The sequence below is a fragment of the Alligator mississippiensis genome, chromosome 4 (assembly GCF_030867095.1).
Source record: "Alligator mississippiensis isolate rAllMis1 chromosome 4, rAllMis1, whole genome shotgun sequence".
Taxonomy (NCBI): Eukaryota; Metazoa; Chordata; order Crocodylia; family Alligatoridae; genus Alligator; species Alligator mississippiensis.
In genome coordinates this window covers 22926111-22950350 of record NC_081827.1, presented here as the reverse complement: position 1 = coordinate 22950350, position 24240 = coordinate 22926111, and the positions used below count along the sequence as shown (strand labels likewise).

The following is a 24240-nucleotide window of genomic DNA, read 5'->3' as shown; positions in this document are numbered from 1 at the left end:
CATAAAATTATTTTTTTACATCTAAACTCAGTGAATTCTTGACCTTCTGGATCAAATTTTAAATGAATCCATTATGAAGATTAATTTTTATAAAACAAGATGGCTGTCATTCATCTTTCATTAACAACCTCTGTTAAGAGTAAGAGCTTTCAGGAAAAACTCCAGAGGGAGGAGGCATAATAACAATGAGGGTGGCAGGAGATATTGTCATGAATATAATCCCACAAGTCTCTTTTGTTAAATCAATCACGCTTCATCGCCACTTAGAAGTCAAGGCTTGGAGGATTAAGGATAAAGAGAGAATACTCTGATGCCTATTTATGATTAAAAAGATATTTATGTAGTGATTTCAACATTTTTTTCTTTCTTCCCCCTACTCCCCAACAGGAGTCTGTTGTATAACTTCCACTAAATAACATGTTGTTGATTCTCCTTCATATTTCTTGATTGGAATTTCCCTTCAACTAAGAATATTTGTGGAAGACTATTTTAAGCTTACTTCAATTTCTGCACCAAATGGCACATATACATTAATGGTGAAAACCACACCTCCCAAGAGTCAGTTAGAATACTACTATTGCCTTCCATGGAGACAGAATTCACCCTACGAAGGTGTCCAAACTGGGAATTTTTAAAGATAAAATAGTTGAAAAGATTCAACCTTTTAGTTTCTCCAGCTCTAATGGACGTTTAGGTGCTAATAGAAGGGGGGTGGGAAATTTTATCAAAATTTTTTTTATAATTTTCTGATTTTCTATAATCTCATTGGTTTACAGAACCAACATTTTTGTCCATGGGCTCCCATTATAATGCTCAGATGTGGATGGAAAGCAAGTTCTGATTAAAAGCCTCCTTGTTTTCATCCATACTGAAAGCTTAGCATGTTGCAGAAAAATTGAAAATGACTACTACTGATACATTTTAGATTTTACAGGTCGGGGTACATAGTGTCAGGGCATGTGTGCAGCAACGAGGGGAGGCAGATTTGAGCCAGAATTCATCTAGCTAGCTTGGGTAATGGTAGTAATGAAGAGGCAATGGAATAGGCTATACAAACCCTCCTGGGGTGCCAGGAAGGTACTCAGGAGCTTGAACTCTGTGCTGCTGTATTTTCATTGTCATCTTCATTTAGATGAAAACCATCTTAGGTGTACTTACCTGTGGCGCAGTCCCTCCTCCCAGCGGCATGCAGACATTTTTTCTGTGTTAACATAATCTGTGTGCTACCATGTTAGCTTTAATTTCACTTTCTAGCTTGCCATTTTGCCTCTGCTATCAATACCTTGCTGATATGCTTATTTGATTTTGAAACTGAAATGCAATAGTTTAGTTACCAACACCTTAAAAGGTTGCTACTCTGTCAAGAAAAATACTTGATATGTACATTACATCTTTCAAATGAGAACCTCAGAGCATTTTACAAACAATAAGATTTTACAGCCCTCCAAGCTATGTACGGTATCCATCTACTAGAAGGGACACTGAAAGGTGATGTGATTTGTCTTATGTCACATGATGAACTATTTCAACAGTAGAATTAGAATTTATGAATCCTTATTCCTAGGCCCACAGCATTAGCCAGTAGCTTATACTTCCTTCACCTTGAGACCTTGTAAGTCATACCTAATATCAGGTTGCATTGATAAGTACTTACATTAGACAGCTATATATATGTTGCAAGGTAGTCAAACCATTGCTAAATAATTAAGAAAAATAGTTTCTCCTTCATTTGTATTCATCTTTTCTTTCTGTGGTACTAGCAATAATCGCGCCTCGGATTAACCTCATTGGCTACGATACTGCCATTGCGCAAAGCTGTGGTACTACACACTATGTCTGATATGCCATGCATTAATATTGGTTCCAGTTGCATTTAATAGTATTTTATAAACTTAGTGATATATTATAGAGGACTCAAGCACCAGAATGGCTTATCTATAGATGGGTATTCTATAGAAGTATCCTCTACATACTAATAGGAATACCCCAAACCAAAATCCTGCAGGGTTTTGCCTTTTTCATTCTCTAAGAATAATAGTAAGTTTGGCTCAGACACTGCCTTGGCCCAACTGAAGGTGTTGGCATAAGATATCTCTCAGATGGTCATTATTCTCCATAAGATGCTGTGTTATTGTTTAATTAATATTGAACTGAAATTACAAGCCCAGGAAAAAGCATTCAATTTCTATTTAAATGTCAAATAAATTCCTTGTAATCAATATTATTACAACAAATGCTTGTTTCTTCCAAAACTGATGGTGTTAAATGCTATTTTTAAAACCCATGCTGTAAACTGCAAAAAGTAAAAAAGTATTAACAACAAAACTATGGGTTTAAGAGATGCAATAAGCTTATCATCTGTAAACACCTGTATTTCAGTTACAAGTGGAAATGAGTTTGGTAGTCTCTCAAGCTAGTGTCTAATTCCTAGTCATTCGTTCATATCAGAAAGCCACCAGGCAAGAGGATGTGATGTGCAGTACCTGTCTGGAAGTGGCTCAGGCCTGGAATAGGATGAGGGTTGATGTTGGAATAGAAAAACATTTGCAGAGCTGCATCAAAATGTTTGCAGCACAATTATTCATGCTGTGTCTGACTCCCTCCACACATGTGTGGACCTAATTTTGCAGGCATTGCAAATATGCAACTCCCGCTTGACGAAAAGGACTTCTATGCAACCAGTAGCTATATAATTAGGTAATAAAAAGGACCACTTTTTTCCCCTTCAAATTTTAAGTAAAGCAGTTGCTGAGAAAAGCAGACTTGGTCTTTGGTCCAATAAAGTTAACACACCTAAAACAGGACATAATGTGGAATAGAGGTATTTATGAGAGCCTGCTCAAATGTTGCATAACTCTTCACAGCTGCCTAAAATCACTGGATCCTTCTCTATGTCCCTGAGTAATGACTCTGAGCATGCTCAGAACTAACTTAGTAGATGCAAGAGGAGGTTGGCAAGGTATGTTTGGGAGTGGCATTCCTGGGAGCGCTGTGGATGTGGTATAGAAATACTCTGACAGCTCCTACACATGTGCACAGAGCCTGCTCCAATGCACTGGAAATCCAGCACATCAGAGCACAGAAATTGACACACTTCAGCCGTCTTTCAAGTCATGTGTATCAGTGTTGTGGTGTGTCTCTGTGCTGAAAAAATGATGGTGGGGTGCTTTGAAATAAAACATAATGGATAAGCATGGAGATACTCAGTGTGGGGATGCTCAGTGATGCTGATACACATGACATGTGGATGCTTTTAATTAGCATGGATCGCTAATTAAAGCACCTTGAGCCACGTCCCACAGCATGTGTAAAAATGCCCTGAGGTATTCTTGCAGTATGTCTACTACACAGAATTGGACTCTTCATAAAACAAAGTGGGGCCTGCTTTCTTTTTAAGACAGAGCCACACATTGAGGTGGTTGTTTTGTTCACCTTGTATATACAGTCTAGTATTTAGAGCATTCACCAAGGAAATGCAATACCCTTATAAGTCTGAGGGGGTTCAAAACCATATTGCCCACAAAGGATCCCTAAATATCTGGTGACAGATTAGTTTGGATAGTGTGTGATTTTTACTACAGCCCTGCTGAAGCTGATTCAAGATTCACTGGGCCAGAGAGAACAATGAGCAAAAGGAAGCACGATTCCATGTCAGTGATTCTCAACTTTTTTTAAGATACAAGGCACCTCTTGTTAGACTGAAGGCACCCTCAGAAAATGCCAGCTGCTAGCTTTCACTGGTTTAACTATGGAAAAACAGCAGAGCAATTCTTCCATTGGAAAGAACCGAGAAAGACCACAGGTTTGATTGGTTTTGACACCCTGGATTCCTATTTGAAATTTCTGCATTTATCTTGTAAATCATATGTAAGTGTTTGCACACCTAACAGTTCTAATATTACATAGCATGCCATGGCACATGTAAAAGGATTTCATGGCACCCTGATTGAGTATTGCTGTTTTATAGCCTAGTATTTAGGACTCTCATCAGAGAGTAAGGAATCATAGAATCATAGGAAGTTAGGGTTGGAAGGGACCTCAGGAGATCATCTAGTCCAACCCCCTGCTCAAAGCAGGACCATCTCCACCTAGATCATTCCAGCCAGGGCTTTGTTGAGCCAGACCTTAAAAACCTTCAAGCGTAGAGATTCCACCACTTCTCTAGGTAACTTCTTCCAGTGCTTTACCACCCTCCTAGTGAGAACGTTTTTCCTAATATCTAACCTAAACCTTCTTTGTTGAAACTTGAGACTATTGATCCTTGTACTGTCAATGTCACCACTGAGAACACTTTAGTTTCACCCTCTTTCAAACTACCCTTCAGGTAGACAAATTCCCTCTCAGTCTTCTCTTCTCCTGACTAAATAAACCCAGTTCCCTCAGCCTCTCCTCATAAATCATGTCCCCCAGACCCCTCACCATTTTTGTTGCCCTCCGCTAGACTTTCTCCAACTTGTCCACATCCTTTCTGTAGAGGGGGGCCCAAAACTGGACATAGTACTCCAGATGTGGCCTCACCAGTGTAGAATAGAGCGGAATAATTACGTCCCTCAATCTGCTGGCAATGCTCCTACTCATGCAGCCCAGGATGCCGTTAGTCTTCTAGACAAGGGCACATTGCTGGCTCACATCCAGGTTACTGTCCACTGTAACCCCTAGGTACTTTTCTTTAGAGTGCTTCTTAACCAGTCTCCAGGCTGTAGTGGTGCATGGGATTCTTCCATCTTAAGTGCCGGAGTTTTGCACTTGTCCTCATTGAACCTCATGAGATTTCTTTTGGTCCATGGCTATAGTTGCTGCTTATGGGACATTTTCTATACTTCTCTAGGACCTATTTAACATAAAAGACAGAAAAACTGTCCCCGAGCTGAGACCCCTGAATGCTATCTACTGTCACATTCCATCTTTTTCTTTCTCTTCACCCATGAATTTACCATTTTTCTACAGTGCCACAACTTCAAGAGAAGAAGCTCTGACCTCTAGTTCCCAAGTGGATGGAGGAGCCTATTTGTAGCCACATACAGATGCATCATCTCTGGAGCAGAGTGGGATTCAGACATAACCCAGTGCTTAACATTTTTGACTGGCTGTCTTGAAATGGTTCCTTCCTTAACATGTAGAACTTTTTAGCTCCCTGGTCCGAGGTGATGCCTCCTCATGTACTGTATAGGGGGCCTGAGAACTTAACATAGGGATATGATTCTACTCCAGGGACTGTGTGCCTAAAAAGTAGGTGTTGTACCCCAGCTTGTAGGCAACTAAGCCTTTTTTTAGCTCTTTTGTTAATTTATTTCAGGTGACAATGCAATAGGTGTAAGGATTCCTAAATAAAAACAAAAACAAGTGTGAGGTTCTAGTAAAATCTTCAAACAGTGGATCCTGGGGTTGGGTGGTTGCATGGTGTTGCCTTCCTATGTTTCTAGCAGCAATATCACATTAAAGAAAAATAAAAACATGTTCCTATCCATCAGTATTGGGTGCATCTACATGAGACGTTTACTCTTGAGTTGACCAATTACCTCCACAGTAAAGCATCACCATCTATACATGTGGTATTATTAGGATGGAGTAAACTCATTAACTCTGTCATAAGCTACTACTGGCAGACACAAGTACTATCCTATGGTGGAGTTATTTACTCTGCTACAATGCATGTGTAGACACTGACAGGGCTGGCTGGGGCACGAGGGTGCTTCAATGTAGGGGCTGCTTGCCAGCTAGCTCTGCATTGAAGCAAATTCGTGCCCCAGCCAGCCCTGCTGCAGCATGCTGAGCCAAGTCAGAGCAGCTCTGGGCTGGCAGACTGACCCCTGGAGATCTCTGCCAGCTGTGGCTGTACCATCCTGGCTTAACTTCCTGCATTCCCGGCTGCACACGTAAATGCAGCACCCAGGAGCCATAAACTGTGGTGCAAACTGCACTGGAGTTTATTCAGCTGTGTTAATTTCATATGTAGTTACATTCTGAGAATGGAAAATTGCATCCTAAAGGCTAACATTTTTCAGGATGGAAATACTAAAAAACAGCACACATGCATTTCTAACTAACTGAATATCTTTACATACAGTGATATCTTGTATTACATCGAGGCATTATTCCACATAGTGAACTAGTGAATGTCCAGCGACATTTCAGTATTAGAAGAAAAAATAATTTAAGATATGCTTTTACAAACTATGTAAAGAAAGTCTGATGTAAACACTTTGAACTGAAAATATGAATCCCCAGGGACATGTTTAAATAGCAGACACTGGTAGACCTTCAACTATAGGTGGAACCAATTGCACCATCTGACACAAAATCTAACTAGCACTTATCATTAGACCTCAATGTGACAAATAATTTTAAGGGTTCTTGTTTGTTGCTAAAATACAATTTGCCATTTCAAACCAAAACCTTTCTGAGTTATTTCCTCTTTGTAATGTTTGCATGTAGCTTTCATTTGACCTAAAAGAACATTCCAGGCCTTCATCCAGAGGACTGATAATTCCCAGGGCAAGGGCAGGAAACAGAAGGTGGAGGAGGAAGGGGGAGCCCAGAGATCCCAGCTATCACAGCAGCAGGAACAATGGAAGGAGTAGAGGCCAGGGGGGAATCTCACCAGTTGTGTGTTAACCCCTTGTGGGGTGGGTATGGCTTGTGGGCTGCCAGTTGGAGAGCACTGAATTAGCATACAATTTTATCTAATTGTAAATCCCATTGTGAATCAGCCTGTAGGGGACACTAGTACACTCAAATTCGGTACACTTAAGGATGCATAACAGAAGGCTCACTACTCATGTCCAGTGGTTAAATGGATTTGAGCTATCCAGCACATCCTACATTATTAAATATATATATATTTCATACCTTTTGTCCCCAAAGATCTTTGAAAATAGGATGAAAAAATAATGATAGGAGTGGATTATTAAATTTTAGAGTGTTTGCAATTTATTCTGTTATTATCTATTGGTTTGGTAACGTTAACTTACAGAATCCATTCAATGTATATAATAATATCCATAACTATTTAGCACTGATCTATCTGTTAGGAAATATAGTCTTCACATGCAGATTAAGAGACATCTAGCTAAATGCCTTTATTTAACATAAATAATTGCTTTTTCAAAAAAAAATGTTATGCTGTTCAAGAAAATATTTACTTTGATTCTTTATTTACATGAACAGAAATATTTCTAGGAACAATAAAATTGTTTTTATTTATTATCAATAAAGAACTTTCCCTTTATTGTTTGGAAGGGTGTCTTTCATTAAGGTTAGCAGCAAAAAGTAGAGTGGCTCTTGTTGGAAATGGGTAAGAAAGGTAATCAGTTTTTCCTGGAGATCAATAAAAGGGCCTCCAGAACAAGAACTGCATATGCCTAAGTCACTTTTAGTATTATTTAATACTAAAAGTATTAATACTTTATTGAGAGCAAGAAATGGTAAAATAGCATGAAAGACAAAAGATAGGATGATATGTGGTATTGAACGCAGTGTGAAAAAGGATGAAAAGTTGAAACAACAAAAATTTCTGCAGAATGGAAAATTCTCCTGCAAACATTAGTTTGGAAATGTTGAAATGTTTCATTTTGACTTTTTCAATCACAACACAACATTTGAAGTGGGCTGGGTGGGGAGTGATGCTCACTGAATGCTTGCAGTTTGCTAAACTGAATCTCAACAAAAAACTGAATTTTCCAACTGTCTTGTGGGAATTGTAGTTCTGGCCCTTATTCTCCCTCATGGGCCAGGCTCCTTCACCTGGCTAACTTTCCCACAATGCACCTAGAATCATGCAAATTCTATGATACACACTGCAGAGGAAACACATTCTAGGAGACATACTCCAGAATGAAAGATAAAGTACTCTAGGGAGCCCAGCCCCATAAGGAAGTGCACCATAGGTAATTGCACGTTAGTATTTTTTACTTGATTAACTCTAAATATTTTGGATTTAACACATGAAATATTTTGATTCAAATTGACTCAAGATAAAATATCCCATTGGCTTTTCCCGATAGATCTTTTTTCAGCAAATTGAATTTTTTTGGTAAATTTAAATCCCAATATTCTCTCAGAATATCGGTATTAGTATTATGACAGCCCCTAAGAGTCCCAGTTCAAATAAGGTCCCTATTGTGCTAAACCCCAAACAAACACATGCTAAGAGAAATTCTCTGCTTCAAAAAAAAAAAAAAAAATGCAGCCCAAAGGGGAAACAGAGTCAAAGAGAAATGTTGATGAAACAAGGCACATTGAGATGAAACCACTTGATGAAGGTCACATAATGGGTCCACGGTAGAGATGGGACTAGGTGGCCTTCTGAGTTCTGATTTACAAGATCCCCTGATGGGGACTGGGGAGTAGGTGTGATTAAAGATACAGAACAAGCGGAAAACCAGAACATCTGTACCAGGGAGGAAGCAGAAAGGTTGTCTTGGTGGACTTAGTCTTTCTTTTTGAGAATGTTACTAAGGGCTTTTTCTGAGATGGTGACAGTGATAGGGGTGAAGGTAATAAGAATAATAGGTAATTTGATTGGGAACATGCAAGCCAGTGTAGGAATCACATGGGGTTGATTGGAGAAATCATTCAGAGCCAGTTGCCTGGTAAAAACATACCATTGAGAAAATTTAAATTCTAACTGTGAGGAATTAAAATACAAATTTTGAGTGACAATGAAACTATATTTAGCAATGTGAACCCTAAAAATAACACTACAGAAAACAAGGCAGGTATCATTTCCTAGCTAAGCAACTCTTAAGTTAGCGTCTCCAGCTAGAAGTGGACCTTAATATATCATGAATTGTAAGGAAAATTAATTCATTTGGCATAAACACATTTATATAGCATTAGCTGAAATCAGTGTATAATTAATCATTTAATTAGCATTTAAGAACGACCCCCCCACATGGCAGCTCAAACTTCCAAATATCAGAACTTCATAGCTAGCTAGCAACACTCCTCATAACTGGAATCCATCTGGAGATGTCTGCATTTCTACAGATACTGAAAAATTTAAAAGACGCCAAGCGATTTTTGGAGCAACCAGAGAAACATGGGAAAATTGGGTCTGTTACAACAGTGAGCTGTACTCTGAGTACAAGAACAGAAGATCTCTCTCTAAAGTCTTTTGTGCTTTACTTCAACTACTTGGCATTAATGAGCTGAGCAACTTTTAAAGAATGAGGTGACCCAGCATGCGATAGTCACGCAGTAATCCACTAGTCAAATAACTGACAAATGATCCTATTTATTTTACATGTTGCTCTGCCTTTAAAATTATTTCAGGTTTTTATTTTTTTTTTTTTTTTACAGTTAAATAACTGATGTGGTTTGTGCACTTTGTACGTAATAAATGAAGAGCAATGCATATTTGCCTCCAATAATACCTGTGATATTGCTCCACAATTTTTTTCCCCCCACTTCCAATAATGCACCTTGAGCCCCAGGCAATGATATCATGTCATAAAAGTAGCATGAGACGCACGGATTTCTAATGCAAAATGCATGTCTCCTTGTTTGGTGCCAATAACACTTCTGCTGCATGCCTTATGTAGAAGACACGAGGAGCCAGTGCTTTCAATACTAGAAAAACATATGACAAAATTATTCAGACATGGCATTTCTACTGTCAGAAGGGAAGGTCAGAATTATTACTGAAATAAGGAGGGGATTCTTGAAAAAAGAGGTATTTAAAAACTGGACAGTTTTATATAAAATCAGAACATTCTGTACCAATGACCCTACATTGTATACACCCAAATACCAATCAATGACTATTCAGCCACAACAGCATTGAATTATCCTCTTAGAAATAATATTTACATTGGCCAGTTTTAAGCATATTGGCAGATTTCAAATAAATTGGATGAGGCATATAAAAGCATAATTCTTTATATAAATATATTAAACTGTCATGAAAGAGTTTTTGAACTACTAACTATATAATATTCCCCCAGACATGATAATAAACATAACTGACAATATTTACAAATGATTTCCTTCTCACTTTAATGACAGTTGGGGACCTAAATTATAATGAACTACAGGAAAATTAAAATATACCACCTAAGGAAAAAAATCATTTCAATACATTTATTAACCTATTTTATTAATTGGTTTTGATGAATTAAAGTTTGCTAAAGAAAAACTGAATAGTATGTAGGGTGCAAATAAACATCTATAGTTTGATAAGATCTCTTGTCTGCATAACAGTTACATTTCTTTAAAATGTTTCCAATCTTGTTTGTGTTTGTATTTTTAAAACTATTGCAATCCAAAAATATCTAGCCTGGAATGGAAATAGCAACTGTTCTGTTTCCCTCTCTCACCCTATTCTACCAGATACTGTTTTGTTTAAACTGGCTCCTAAACAGTACAGCACTGTACCATTAAAAACAAATAAAATAAAATTCATATTCCCATGGTGCTGTTAGTTTCCCTTATGCATGGCATCTCTATAGATTAAAATCTCAGAATCCCAAAATAGATTCTATTCTGCACAGCGAAGTTCTCAGTGGGAGATGAGGGAGAGGGGTCAGTCCAGGAGTCAAAAACACAACAGACAGAAAACACACTTGTGATCCTCAGCTTCGGATATCATCAGAATGAAGGAATAAAAAAAGCCAGAAACACATGGCACACAGAGAATACAGTATCACTTATTGCTTATAACCAAAGCAGCAATTAAACACCTTTCATCATTTCCTAAAATGCCTGTCTTTTTCAAGAAGTCAGAGACACACACACACACAAAGACAAATCCTTTCTGAGTAGCAACGAAAACTTAATAACCTACCATTTTCTTTGCACTCTTCTGGAGGTTTAGCCTTTTTCGCAAGTCGTGGATCCAGCCATGATGTTGTCTTTGTGTTATGGCTGAAAAGAAAAGAGATCACTCTGAGCAGACACATACTGAAAGGAATCAAGTTTATTCCTTAAGAAAAAAGGGTTAGTCCAAAATTGCAATCGATACACTTAATTTGCTTACTGGTTCTAAGTAGCCCTGAAGGAGGTGTAAGAGTAATTGTGCAAGGCAGCTGTAAATTTGGCAACCTCAGCTCCCTGTCCTCAAAGCAGCTATTTTTATTAAAATCAACCAGAATGTTGCCAAGTTAACCTCATTGAAAATGCAGAACTCATCCAGAGCAAAAGGAATTTATTACAAATACAGTGGTCTCCCGTTGAACGAGTGCAGTCGATAGGATTCTGTACCATCCCTAGAATTTTCAGTTAGGATTATTTTCTTCTTAAACAGGTCCTTTTCATAAATACATGTTTGCTACTTCTTAACAGTCGTGCTGAAGAGGCAGAGCAGAAGTGCTGCAAATTACAGTGTGATCCTGTGAAGTCTACATTTCCGAACCCAGTGATTAATGATACTTTGTTTAACAAACCGTTATCTATTCCATATCTAATTCTTCTACCAAGATAAGATAGATATTACACAGGCTAAGTGAATCATATGGCTGTTTTGTTATACTCAGAATAAATCTTTCAGCAATCGGCAATGAAATAGACTTGGATTGGTACAAACTGTTTTCTAGGACAGTATTTTTCTAAATGAATAGATACTTACAACAGCTAATCAGAGTTTAAACAGGTTTTTTTTTAATGTATACCTTTTCTACATCCATTTCAATTTGGGCCCAAATTTAAAAAAATGCCAAGAAAGGCAGGCTATAAAACAGGAAGGAGATGTGATCATCATTCCTAAATATTCTGAGGCACCTTTCTTCTAACAGTGACCTCCCCAATCCTCTCTAAGGAATGTTTTATTTATCTGACATATAAGGTTGCTCATTTTGTGCAGTTTTATACAGTTCCAAATTGTTCAGACTATTATGAATACATCATTTTCTGTCTAATTTAAAAATGTACTTAAAAGTTTTGTTACAAATGCTTGTGTAAGGTCTACAAGGCCAGTCAGACAGACAAAAACGTATCAGGAAATATTCTATAATGCATTAATTATTCATATTGGTTCAGGTAGGCATGGTACCTTGGGTAGATGTGATAACTTTTATTAGATCAACTAAATATTGGTTCAGACACATAATGAGGCTTGTCCAAGAGTGTGGCTATTCCCCTTGGAATAAGGCAGTCCTGGGTTCTAGTCCTTTTTCCCACTGTGTTCTTTGGTAGGTCACTTACCCACTCTGCCTTGATTTCCCCCAGTTCTCAAATGGAAACAAGACTGTCTGCTTCACCTAACTATTCTGCTGATGGTAGATCTTCTACATGTAAAAGAGGCATATTTGTATTAGGTACTAACATACTCAATTTTAAAATATGATGGTTAATTTGGCTACTAAAATGCATATTTGGGTATTTAAATATGCTTTTTGATGGTGGTAGTAGATGACTTTCCCCCTCTACTCCAAAAGAAAGCCCATGGAGGATAAAAAGTCAAAGTTATGGTTTTATTTATACAAAAATTAGTAACAATAAAATGAACTGAACACTAGGTCTTCTGCTCAAGACTGGCAGAAGCTGTAGTTAAGATTCTTCCCTGGGTACTCTTCTGCAGGGCATCTCTTCATTACCATCAAGTGCTATGCCTCTCTCCAACTGAGCCCTGTTCCTAACGAGAGACTAGCTTCTGCACCTTCCTCCCCCACAACACCATTCCTATAGAGAAATTTGCCATATTGAGATCTTGGGCCATTTGTAGATGACACTTTTTAGCAGCTTTAAAGTGGGTTAAATGCCTTTTGCACCACTTGAATGGCATTGCTGTTTGCACATTCGGCGGCATATTACACATTAATTCCAGCTACCATAGCACATTTGATGGCATAATACACCTTAAATGACTTTGGGATGCAGCAAATCACTTTGGGGAGCTGCAAAGTAAAACACCTCTGAGGAATTTTAGTTTCCTATCCTACAGCTGTGGAGGGAAGCGCTGGGCTCCGTGTGGCTCAGGAGCTGTGCAGACAGACCGTGCAGGCAGCCTGGCAGCAGACTGGGAAGGCAGGTTCCACAGAAGGAATAAATAAAAAAAGCGGCGAGCCTGATTCCTCGCTTTCCAACCTCCCACCTGCCTGCCTGAGCTGCACAGGGGCCTGGTGCTTCCCTCTGCAGCTGTGGTGCCTCCCAGGACCACCTGAGCCGGTTGCCTGTGGGTGAGTGCCACCTGGGCGGGGGCTGCCACTGCTGTGGAGGGAAGCACCAGCTGTCCCCTCCCCCTCCCCCCATCCCGCAGCTCAGGGACCGCTCTGCCCACCAGCAGCTTTCTCTTCCTTCCCTGCTGCTGGAGAGGCAGGTAAGGATTAGATTCCAACGTGGGTGTATACGACATGAAGGGTTTACTTTGCCCTAAATTGAAGTGGTAGTTTTTTAAAAAAACTACCACTTCAATTTAGGGAGAATTTAACCACAGTGTCATCTACAAATGCGCTTGACATGCAAGAGAGCAAGCTTGACTGATAACTCAATTTTTCCTGCTATCTTCCAATAGCTAATCTTACGGTGTGATCATGCAGACATACCCAAACTAGCTTAGGTAATGATAGCAATGTAGCACCAAATTCAGCACAGGCTGGCTTCTTCACTATATGCTCAGGTTGTTAGGCCAATTTTGTAGTATGCAGCAAGTCCCACCAGATGTAGTGGCTAGGGACAGACATTCAAAAAGCCTAAGCCTGAATTGAACTGATTTGGAGGTGGATAGACATTCTCTTTTCATTTCAGAAATGGAGGCACATGCCTGCAGGGCTCAGGATAGAAGCTGGGGGGTGCTAGACCAGCCCTCCCTTCCTAATTCATAGATTTATAGATTCATAGATGCTAGGATTAGAAGGGACTTCAACAGATCATTGAGTCTGCCCCCCTGCCTAGGCAGGAAAGAGTGCTGGGGTTAGATGACTCCAGACAGATGTCTATTCAGCTTTCTCTTAAAGACCTCCAAGGTAGGGGAGAGCACCACCTCCCTTGGAAGCCCATTCCAAATTATGGCCACCCTTACCATGAACAAGTTTTTTCCTGATATCAAGTCTAAATCTGCTCTGTCAGTTTGTGACCATTGCTCCTTGTTACCCCAAGTGGCACCCTGGTGAACAGAGCATCTCCAATCCCTTGCTGTGTCTGCCCAATGAATTTGTAGGTGGCCACAAGATCACCTCTCAGCCTTCTCTTGCAGAGGCTGAAGAGGTCCAGGTCCCTCAGTTTCTCCTCATAGGGCTTGTCCTGTAAGCCCCTAACCTTATGAGTGGCCTTCCTCTGAAGTCTATCAACATCCTTCTTGAAGTATGTTGCCCAAAACTGGACGCAGTACTCCAACTGCAGTCTGAACAATGCTACATAGAGGGGAAGTATCACCTCCTTGGTTCTATCTGTCATGCATCTGGTTAGCTTTGCTAATGGTTTCATCACACTAATGACTCATGTTCATCCTGTGCTGCTGAGAGGGTCACTTCCAAGCCAGTAGGTGTGTTGGATATTTTTGTGCCCTAGGTGCAGTACTCTGCACTTGTCCTTGTTGTACTGCATCCTATTGTGTACTGCCCACATTTCTAACCTGTTCAGGTCTGCCTCCAATCATTCCCTACCCTCCGGAGTGTGCACTTCACCCCACAACTTAGTATCATCTGCAAATGGACAGAGTACACTTCACACCCACATCCAGGTCACTGATGAAGATATTGAAGAGTACAGGTCCAAGGACTGAACCCTCAGGGACCCCACTACCCACATTCTTCCAAGTCCATACTGACCCGTCTACTACCACTCTCCTGGTGCAATCACTAAGCTAATTTGTCACCCACTGGACCATTTAAACATCTATGTCACAGCCTCTTAATTAATTTATGAGAACGGGATGAGATACCATATGAAGGCCTTGCTAAAATCCAAGAAAACAACTTCCTATACTCCTGCGTCTAAGCATTTTGTGATCCTGTCATAAAATGAAACTAGATCGGTCAGGCATGATCTACCTGCTATGAATCCATGCTGGTTTCCATACTGCATTATTTTTCCCACTGGACTCCCACATATATGATCTTTCATAATCTTTTCAAAGACCCATGTGGCATTGGTCAGGCCACAGTTGGAGTACTGTGTCCAGGTTTGGGTGCTGCATTTCAAGAGGGACATGGAGAATCTGGAGAGGGTTCAGAGGAGGGCCATTCACATGATTAGTGGCCTCCATGAAAGACCCTATGAGGGAAGGCTGAGAGATCTGAATCTCTTCAGCCTTCACAAGAGACGGCTGAGGGGAGACCTTGTAGCTGCCTATAAGTTTATCAAGGGACAACAACAGGGAATTGGTGATGCGCTATTTACCAGAGAGCCCCAGGGAGTAATTAGGAATAGTGGGTGCAAACTAGTGGAGAGCAGATTTAGGTTAGACATTAGGAAGAAATTTTTTACAGTAAGGGTGGCCAGAATCTGGAATGGGCTTCCAAGAGAGGTGGTGCTATCACCTAACTTGGAGGTCTTCAAGAGGAGGCTTGAGAGTCACCTGGCTGGGGTCATCTGACCTTGGTCCTCTTTCCTTCTGGGGGCAGAGGGTCGGACACGATGATCCGTTGTGGTCCCTTCCGACTCCACAATCTATGAATCTATGACCTTTCCAAGGATGGAGGTGAGACTGACTGGCCTATAATTACTTGGATCCTCCTTCCTCCCCTTCTTGAAAATAGGGAACACATTGGCCCTTTTCCAGTCCTCTGGGACCTGACCCAAGTGCCACGAGTGCTCAAACAGCCGTGCCAGTGGTTCTGCTATGGCACCAGCCAATTTCTTCAGTACTCTCGAATACAGCTTATCCAGGCCTGCTGACCTGAACACATCCAGTCCATCTAAGTGACTCTGCACCAAGTCAGCGTTGACAGTGCTGGTGTCCTTCTGATGCCCATCTAAGAACCCATTAGGAAACTTATCTTGAGCCCTGTCCAGGAACACTGAGGCAAAAAACTCATTGAATAGCTCAGCCTTGTCCTCCCTGTCTGTCGCTAATTGTCCCTTCTTGTTCAGGAGGAGTCCTATGTTGCCCTTCACCTTCCTTTTACTCTCTGCATACCTAAAAAAAGAATTGTTGTTGTCTTTAATTTATGTTGTCAGCCTCAGCTCTGTAGCTGCTTTAGCCTTTCTAACAGTCTCCCTGCAAGTGTGGGCCAAGTAGGTATACTCCTCCTTGGTAGCTTCCCCCTGCTTCCACCACCTATATGCCTTCTTTTTTGCCCTTAGGCTCCCCTGGGTTTCCCTGTTTAGCCAAGGAAGTTTTTTGGCTCCTTTCCCCCTTTTCCCTCGTCTTGGGATAGTCTCCATCTGTGCCTGAAAGATCGCTTCCTTTAGAAATTACCACTGTCCTGGACTCCCATCTCACCAATACTCTTATCCTGCAGTCATTGACTAGACTCCTAAACACACTGAAGTTAGCCTTCCTAAAGTCAAGCACATCCACCCTACTAGTTATCTTACCCACCCTACGCCATAAGCTGAATTTGATTGATTGGTGGTCACTGTCCCAAGCTGATGATGAATCTGCAGCTCCCCTACTAGGTCCTCCTCCATAGCCAACACCAAGTCCAGTAAGGCATTCCCCGTAGTGGGACTGTATATCTCCTGTGTTAAGTGAAGCTCCTGCATGCAGGTTAGGAACCTATGTGAACGGTTAGATTTGGCTGACTGCTCCTCCCAGCAGATGTCAGGGTTTTCACCTAGGTATCCATACCTCCCCTCACCTTCCACAGTGCTGAGCTGAGGGAGGGCATGGCCAGGCTCCTGGCAGGACTCTCTGATTTGGGAGTGGTTCCCCACTTCAGCAGCTCAGCATGGAGTTGATAACACAGTGTTTCTCATCCCTAACTCAGTGTTTATCAGCCCATTAAGAAAACAAAAGCTTCTCTCATTAGTTCAAGCTCTACTTAAACAACTTTTTCCAAGAAAGTAATGGAGGGACGTTACCAGCTACCTGTTGATTAGCTCCAAAAAGCCCTAAGCTGACACTGAACTGTTTGCCTGTGTCTTGACTGCCACAGCATGGCCTGTAGCCAGCATGTGGTATGCTAGCTAATGCTGAGAGGTGTCTGTGTAAGGAAGTGGCGAGGGAGGAAAGCCCTGCTTCAGCAGGGAGTGGTGAGGTGGGGAACACGAGGAAGACAGACAGAAGCTCTGTACATGCAGTCTCTGCTGGAGCTACAGCCATGGAGCAGAGGGGAGGGGCCAGACCAGTCAGCTCTCTGGAGCAGAGAGCCCTACCCAGCCCAGAGAGCATGCCGGGATGCTGAGGGACTCTGATTTAACTTAAACCAGGAAGGGGTCTGGGACAGACATTGCATAAACTGGTTTTACCCAAATCAGTTACGTCTGATACTACATTGAACCAGGTTTATCTCAAACAGGTTTCAGTAATTTAAAAACTGGTACACTTTATGTGTACTGCACATCTGTTCTGTTACAGGTTTAAACAAGTTTCTGATTGCTTAAACTGGTTTGTGTGTAATGTCTGTCCCTAGTGAGTGAGTTCCATCTGCTGCAACAGGTCATCAGGAATTGACCAGGACTTTCCTAATGGGAAAGGTACTAGCATAGGGCTTTTCATTTTAAAAGGTGGATCTCAAAGCACTTTTCAAAAGAAAATAGTTATCATTATCCCTGCTTTATGGAGGTAAGACTGAAGCACAGCAGTGAAATGACTGCCCAAGGTCACCCACTATGCTACATGACTTCAGCGTGGAGCAAGCTAAGAGCCTTCTATTACGTAGGAAAATCTATATGATCATTTTAAATATAAACCTAAGCCAGTACTGACAGTAGATGCCTAAAATGGGCCAAAGTTAGACACCTAAGATTGAAAACTAGGCCCAATAATACAATTAAAAATTGTGGACTAGTTGAATCCTATTCTTTAAGGCTGATGTTTAAGCAAAATGAAGCTTACAGTAAAATACTGTTCTGACATAAATGTGACTTGCAAAGGTCCTCTGGCTTTGGACATGATGGCCAGACCAAACAGAATAAACATTACAAAATAAATTTCAAAAGGTCAACTTCTTTTCAGGTGGAAAATAACCCAGGAAGACATGGATGGTGCTGCTGAGGGCTGAAGGGGAAAAAATCTTCCATTCTGCAACAAGGAGACATAGACCTGAGAGTGAGAAGGACATGTCACAGAAATTAACCTCCTGTCCTCTTTTCTCATCCCTTCCAGCCAGCTTCTCACCACTCAGCTCCACAGAGTGACTTTGTATAAACCATTTTTTCTACACAACATGAACCATGTCAAATTAATGAAGCTGCAAACTGGCTCTCAAAGATGCCTTCTCTGCCTTCTTCCCTTTTGCCATATTATGTTCCTTCTTCACAACTGCTTTTCTATGATCTCATGCCTTATGAATCATCTTTGTTTCCTCTCTCAATGGCACTGTAAGCTCTGCTGGGCAGGGGCACAGGGGCTGGATTCTGTGGCTACTGAAGTCACCAGGAAGACTGCCCTAGCTTCAGAGGAGATAAAATGGCAAGTGACAGTCCTTTACTGTGTCTAAGTTGCAATATATACCAAGTGAAGCTTTCCTGAGATATCAGCATCATCATTATATAACATTTGATTCTTGAGAAAAAACTCTTACCAACCAGCTACACAACCCATGGGAACTTGTAGATGTATGGCAGAAGCAGCTTCCTTTCTGCCTCCTTTTTGTACAGTCCAACAAAAAAGAAAATATTAAAAACACATCTTGAGTGGAGGCAATTTACTCATCCTCTGCTAGCACACTGTGGCATCTGCATGTATAAGGATTTCTCAAGTCCCCCTCATAAGACTTCTCTGGCTTGGGATACTTTCAACTTCTCTCAGTGCTCAGTTTTCAGGTGCTAGGTTTGTAAGCAGAGGCCTCTCTCCCTGGCCATAGAACTCTCATGATTATTATTTGCTATAAGTTATTTTATGCTAGCATGGGAGGTCCCATTCATGTTAGTGGCCTATTATAAAAATAATAGTCAATTGCCCATCAAGAATGATGGGGTGGGGGGAGCTTGCTTCACCATCCCCTCTGTCTCCATCCACAAGCACCCCGCACCACCGCCACCTCCAGCACCACTGGCCTCACCCCTCCTGCCAGCCCTGCTCCTTGGAAGTGACAGAGTGCTGCCATGACAGCAGGGATGGAGCGGGGGGGCGAGGCCAGCAGTGCTGGCCTCGCCCCCCCGCTCCATCCCCTCCATCCCCACCAGCATGGTGGCACTCTACCACCTCCAAGGAGCAAGGCTAGGGGGTAGGGCGAAGCCAGCACCACTCTGTCCCCTCTGTCATGGTGGCACTCCGCACTCTGATTGGCTGTTTCACTAACCAATCAGAGTGCTCCAAGAGCGTTATGGACAGACAGACAGATGGACTAAGCCCTTTATTATATAAGAATGTTAGAGTAGCAGCTAGGCTCCCATGCCTTGCCCTCCTCCCATTGTATTAAATACAAACAGAGTTCTTCCCCAAATTGCTTATAGATATGGCAGACGGGGGTAAGAAGAGAAAAATAAGCACAATGAACTGAAGTGACTTGCCTGAGGTCTTATTGCAGCTAGTGGCAGAGCTGGGAATAGGATCTGGTCTCCTGAATCCCTGTCCACTACACTGTACTATGCCTCTTAGTACTGTGGTATGCTTAGGTTTTTATAAAAACACACAGGAAAATATGATCTTGCTCCAAAACAGTTTATAATATAATTAAAAAGGCAAGACTTAAGTGACATAACAAAGAATGAAGGGAGAAAGTGACAGGAAGAGTACTAAAGTAATGTAAGTAACAGCATGTCTTTCAATACATTACTACATAAGGCTGTACACATATTAATGCTCCTGAATCATTAAAAATGTTTTAAATGTCACCCAAACTAGTAATCATGGATCTGTTGGTTTCTTGAAGGTATCATAAAAACACACCATCTCAGAGAGATGTTCTGGTTGAGAATAGTCCAGAAGCAAATTAAAGGAATTTGGGGGGAGGGGAGAATGTACAGACCTGTGGTAAAGACTGACTGAGTGAAAGAGGTAAGGAGATTCAGCCGAAACCTTTCATATAGCAATAATGCAAATAACAGCTAGGTTACTCAGGAAAGAGCCACACCTTATTATCAGAAGGCGTGATCAGAAAGTCCACCCTAAACTTTTTTCCACGAGCTTTATTACAGTGCATGGTGATTAAAATGCTGTACCTCTGGTAGTAACGGCAAGATTTCTCTTCGAAATGAGGTATAGTCTCAAACCAGAAGCTAATGAAACACTTTAGTGTGGAAGATCCCTTAGGCTTTAACATTTGTTCCTGGATTGCGGCAGTACTGAAAAGTTTTTTAATTCACCCTGATTTGTTTACTAATGTGCAAGGTAGAAATTATAAACAGACCTGGAGTCTACTGGAATATTGTTGAGTAAATGTCTAAAATACAAAATTCAAGAGGCTCAGCTTCCTGAAGGAGCTAAAAATCAATATAATAATCATTACTGTGTTAAATGAAGTCACCTTTACCATATATTTGTAGACTATGGAATGTTTTATTATATAATGCAATTTCACTATATCATATAACATACAAAATGGTAATCTTGCATGAACAATTTTTTTAGGTGAAAGACAGACTAGTGTGTTACTCAGAGAATAAACCTAAGATTTTGTGGATCTGGGTTCATTTCTCTGCTCTGCTATGGACATTCTGTGGGATCTTGATTAAATCACCTGAGAATCTGGGTCCCTATTCTCCATTATCTGAGTTAGGTAGCTCAGCACTTTTGGAAAGCCCACTAGGCACTTATTTGCAACTTTAGACATCTAAGAAGCTTACAGAATCTGCCCCTTAGTAGTTATCAGAGAATTTTTTTTGCTTCTGTCATTATGTAGAAGATTACATTATTTTAGTGTAGGTTTTGTTTTATGAAGTAAAATTAGCAACCTGTCAGGTTAAACCACTGACAGATTAAATCTCTTGTATTAACAGAGACTTCAGACAATCTTCTGAAACATTTTTGAAAAGAATAAGGGAAGTAGTTACCTACAGTAATTGTCTCTAATGGCTCTTGAAAACACTGCAACCCCATTGTTGCTTTTGCCAGCTATATAATTTGTGTGTTATTGTGGAATGCATTATAAAATGGTTTTTTGCCAGTATACAATTTCAGTGTAGTTGGGAGACAGCTCATATGGGATTACTTGGGTTTTTAAGGTACTGTATTGCCTTGCTATTTAAAATATTCAGGAAAAAGGATATGAGGTATTCAAAACTCGAATATAAGTTATCTATCTTTCTCCAATATTGCCTCTTTTTAGTTTCTCAGAAGAGCTCCAGCTATGTAGTGATCTACATGATTTAACAGTGATGTTGCATAATTTAATTAAGATATGAGAGGGTACAGTGACACAAGACACAAACAACACTTTTATAGTCCCCCCTTGTTGTGGGAGGAGCAAATTGCACACATCATACATTCAATTCACTGACATAGAATAGTTACATGTTATTAAATTATAAGTAGGAAATTAGAAACCTACTGATTATGAAATGTGTAATGTTAACTCAAACCTTTGGGGAAGAAGGCTATGTTCCAACAGAAATTCTGCATTGTGGGGACAGGAGGGACTTTTGTAGGAAGAAAGTCTAGGAATAAAAAAGAAAGGAAAGATAACTAGCTGTAAAACTGTGTCTGTTTTGGGGGATGAGAGGAAGCTGATATAGATAATAAAGACAGCTACTGGATGAAGAAGGAGAAAAAGACATCACTAGCACAAACTAAGAGAAACCTTAAGCAGCAAAGAAGAAAGGAATAAAAAGAGCAGAAAAACCCCCAAAACCAAACCAAAAAAGGCAAAAAACAAATGCAAACAACAACAGCAAACCCCTCAAACCTCTCCAGACAAAACCCTTCCCTAAAACCAAACAAAATATTTCAACAAAATATTTCCCCAAGAAATTCTCCAGGAGACGGTGGCAATACTGATACAGACAGACCTATTTCACAGCCAGAAGGGGAGCCTTGTCCAACGTGCATCTTAAAGTGACACAAAAAGGGGGTACAAGAAGAGGTCCTAAGGAGGCTTTTATCATTATTTGTAGCAGCAGAAATGTCTGTGCAACACACTGTCACCCTGAATTACTATATCTTCATGTATCAGTAACATAATCACACTGCAAGAGAGAGAGAGAGAGAGACAGAGAGACAGAGAGAGAGGGAGAGAGAGAGAACCTTGCTTATAGGAGAAAGGGCAGATGTGAGAAATAACTTAATCTTCAATCAATGAATGGGTATCATATAATTTTAGCACCAAAGATATTGGTATAATATGTACAGACTGCAGAAAACATGGTGCAGTACACAGGCTTGACTCATCCAGTTCTACTTAATGGTACACTGAGTGAGCAAATAGGAATAGCTAAATACATCTCAACCCTTGATTTAAGCAAGGGCTGTGGGCAAACATTTTTTATCCCTGGAATCAAAGAAGTCTCTGGCACTGAAAACTCCAAGGTTTAAATCCTGATCCCATTAAAGTCATTGGCAATACTCCCAACGACTCCAGTGGAATCAGGCCTTCACCCTTAGTGTATGTATCTGTCCTTGTTTTCAGGAAACACACAGCCCCAGCTATGTTCAAAAGGCTAAGGGACTTTTTTTGTAAGCATGACAGCCCTGGGCTGAAGCTTATTTTATTAGTATGATATAGTCCTCTTTTGTACCATCTGGAATGAATGTAACAACTAGAGATGATACTGCAACAAATCCACAAAATTGAGGTGTCAGTAAAGTCAGGAAAAGAAGTGAGTGTCCAAGAAAAGGTCAGATACTTAAAACATGCACTAGAACAAAGCTTATTAAACCCTTTGGTAGCCAAGGTAGAAGCCATTTTATAAAATGCACCAACCACAAGTGCAAAATGATCATTTTTAATGCAACATAGAGGTTTTGGAGGTTTATCCTACACTGTTCTACATTGAACAATTTTAATTTAATTAATAAATGCTGATATGGTTCTTGGTAGCAGAATAAATAGTGTTTTCATGGGCTACACATTGTTCTTGAGACCAATCATAGAGAATTAGCTGTAGCAGAATTTGACAGATTATAACTCCTGTCTAATTTGTTGGCACTTTGAATTGTCACTGCATGAATTTATTATCTGTTGTTGACAGCTGGGAGAAGCTAGAACGCATGATTTTACAGTAGAGAGATTGTGGCAAGTAAGCATTTTTTTGAAGTTGAGTGTTAGTAGCATTTTTTTTCTGAATCAGATTTTTTGTGGCTCAAACCACTGGAGAAAATGAGCCATATTCTCCCTACTCCTAAGGAGCAAAACTGTGTGACTCCTTTATCTGGCCTCCCTGGAACTCCAGATTTAAATCCCCATGAGGGACAGCTCAGCCCTTTGGCTCACTGAAGTAGACACAGTGCAGTGTGGTTTCTCCTATGTATGCACGTTTGTGGATGAATATTGCAAACAACAAACAAGGCCTTGTCACCTACACATTTTGAAGATCCCATGGTACCTTTCATAACAGTTAGGTGGCTCTATGCAACCAACATTTTCCCTCTATCCAACTGTTAGATTATAACCAATGGATAATTATAAATTGATCTATGTCAGAATGGCAGGAGATTTCCAGCGCTGCTCTGCAGGGGTCTGTCCTGGCTCTAGCGTTGTTTAACATATTAATGATTTAGACGCTAGAATAGAGAACCTCCTAATCACATTTGCAGATGACATGAACCTGGGAAGGAGTGGAAGCACTTTGGAGGACAGAAGTACATTCAAATATTCTTAATGCATTGGAGAGATGGGCAAGAGACAACTGAAGCAAATAAAAGGTGCTACTCCTAAGGAACCATAACCAAACGCACACACATGAACTGGGAGATAACTTACTGATTAGCAGAATTGCTGAAAAGGATCTGGGAATCTTGGTGGATCACAGAATCAGCTTGAGTCAGCAATGTGACATAGTTGCGGAAAAAACGCCAACATACCAGTAATTTTGGGCTGCATCAACAGGAGCATTAGGTGTTAGACCCAGGAGGGGATAGGGCCACTTTATTTGTTACTGGATAGGCCATTACTCCATGCAGTTCTGGGCCCTATATTTTAAGAGAAGTTGGAGAGGGTCCAAAGGCAGGCATCAAAAACAGTAAAGGAGTTTCAAGGCAATCCATACCAGGAAGGCTTGAGAGAGCTAGGTCTATTTAGCTTGGAGAAAAAGAGATTAAAGGGTGGCATTATAACAGTCTTCAAGTATTTGAAAAGCTGCCATAAAGAGGGAGAACAACTG

The 24240-nt window shown here is 40.6% G+C and overlaps 1 protein-coding gene and 1 non-coding gene across 2 annotated transcripts in view; both read right to left on the bottom strand.

The window, feature by feature from the left end:
- MAGI2 (membrane associated guanylate kinase, WW and PDZ domain containing 2) overlaps nucleotides 1–24240 on the bottom strand; it is a 1249850-nt gene that overhangs the window by 373612 nt on the left and 851998 nt on the right. The window contains exon 6 of the mRNA XM_019487511.2: nucleotides 10784–10863. Within this exon, the coding sequence (XP_019343056.1) occupies nucleotides 10784–10863 (80 nt within the window). The remainder of the gene's footprint in view (nucleotides 1–10783; nucleotides 10864–24240) is intronic.
- On the bottom strand, nucleotides 1681–1817 carry LOC132250476 (U4 spliceosomal RNA). The gene has a single exon (XR_009462202.1). It is a non-coding gene; the product is annotated as a U4 spliceosomal RNA (small nuclear RNA).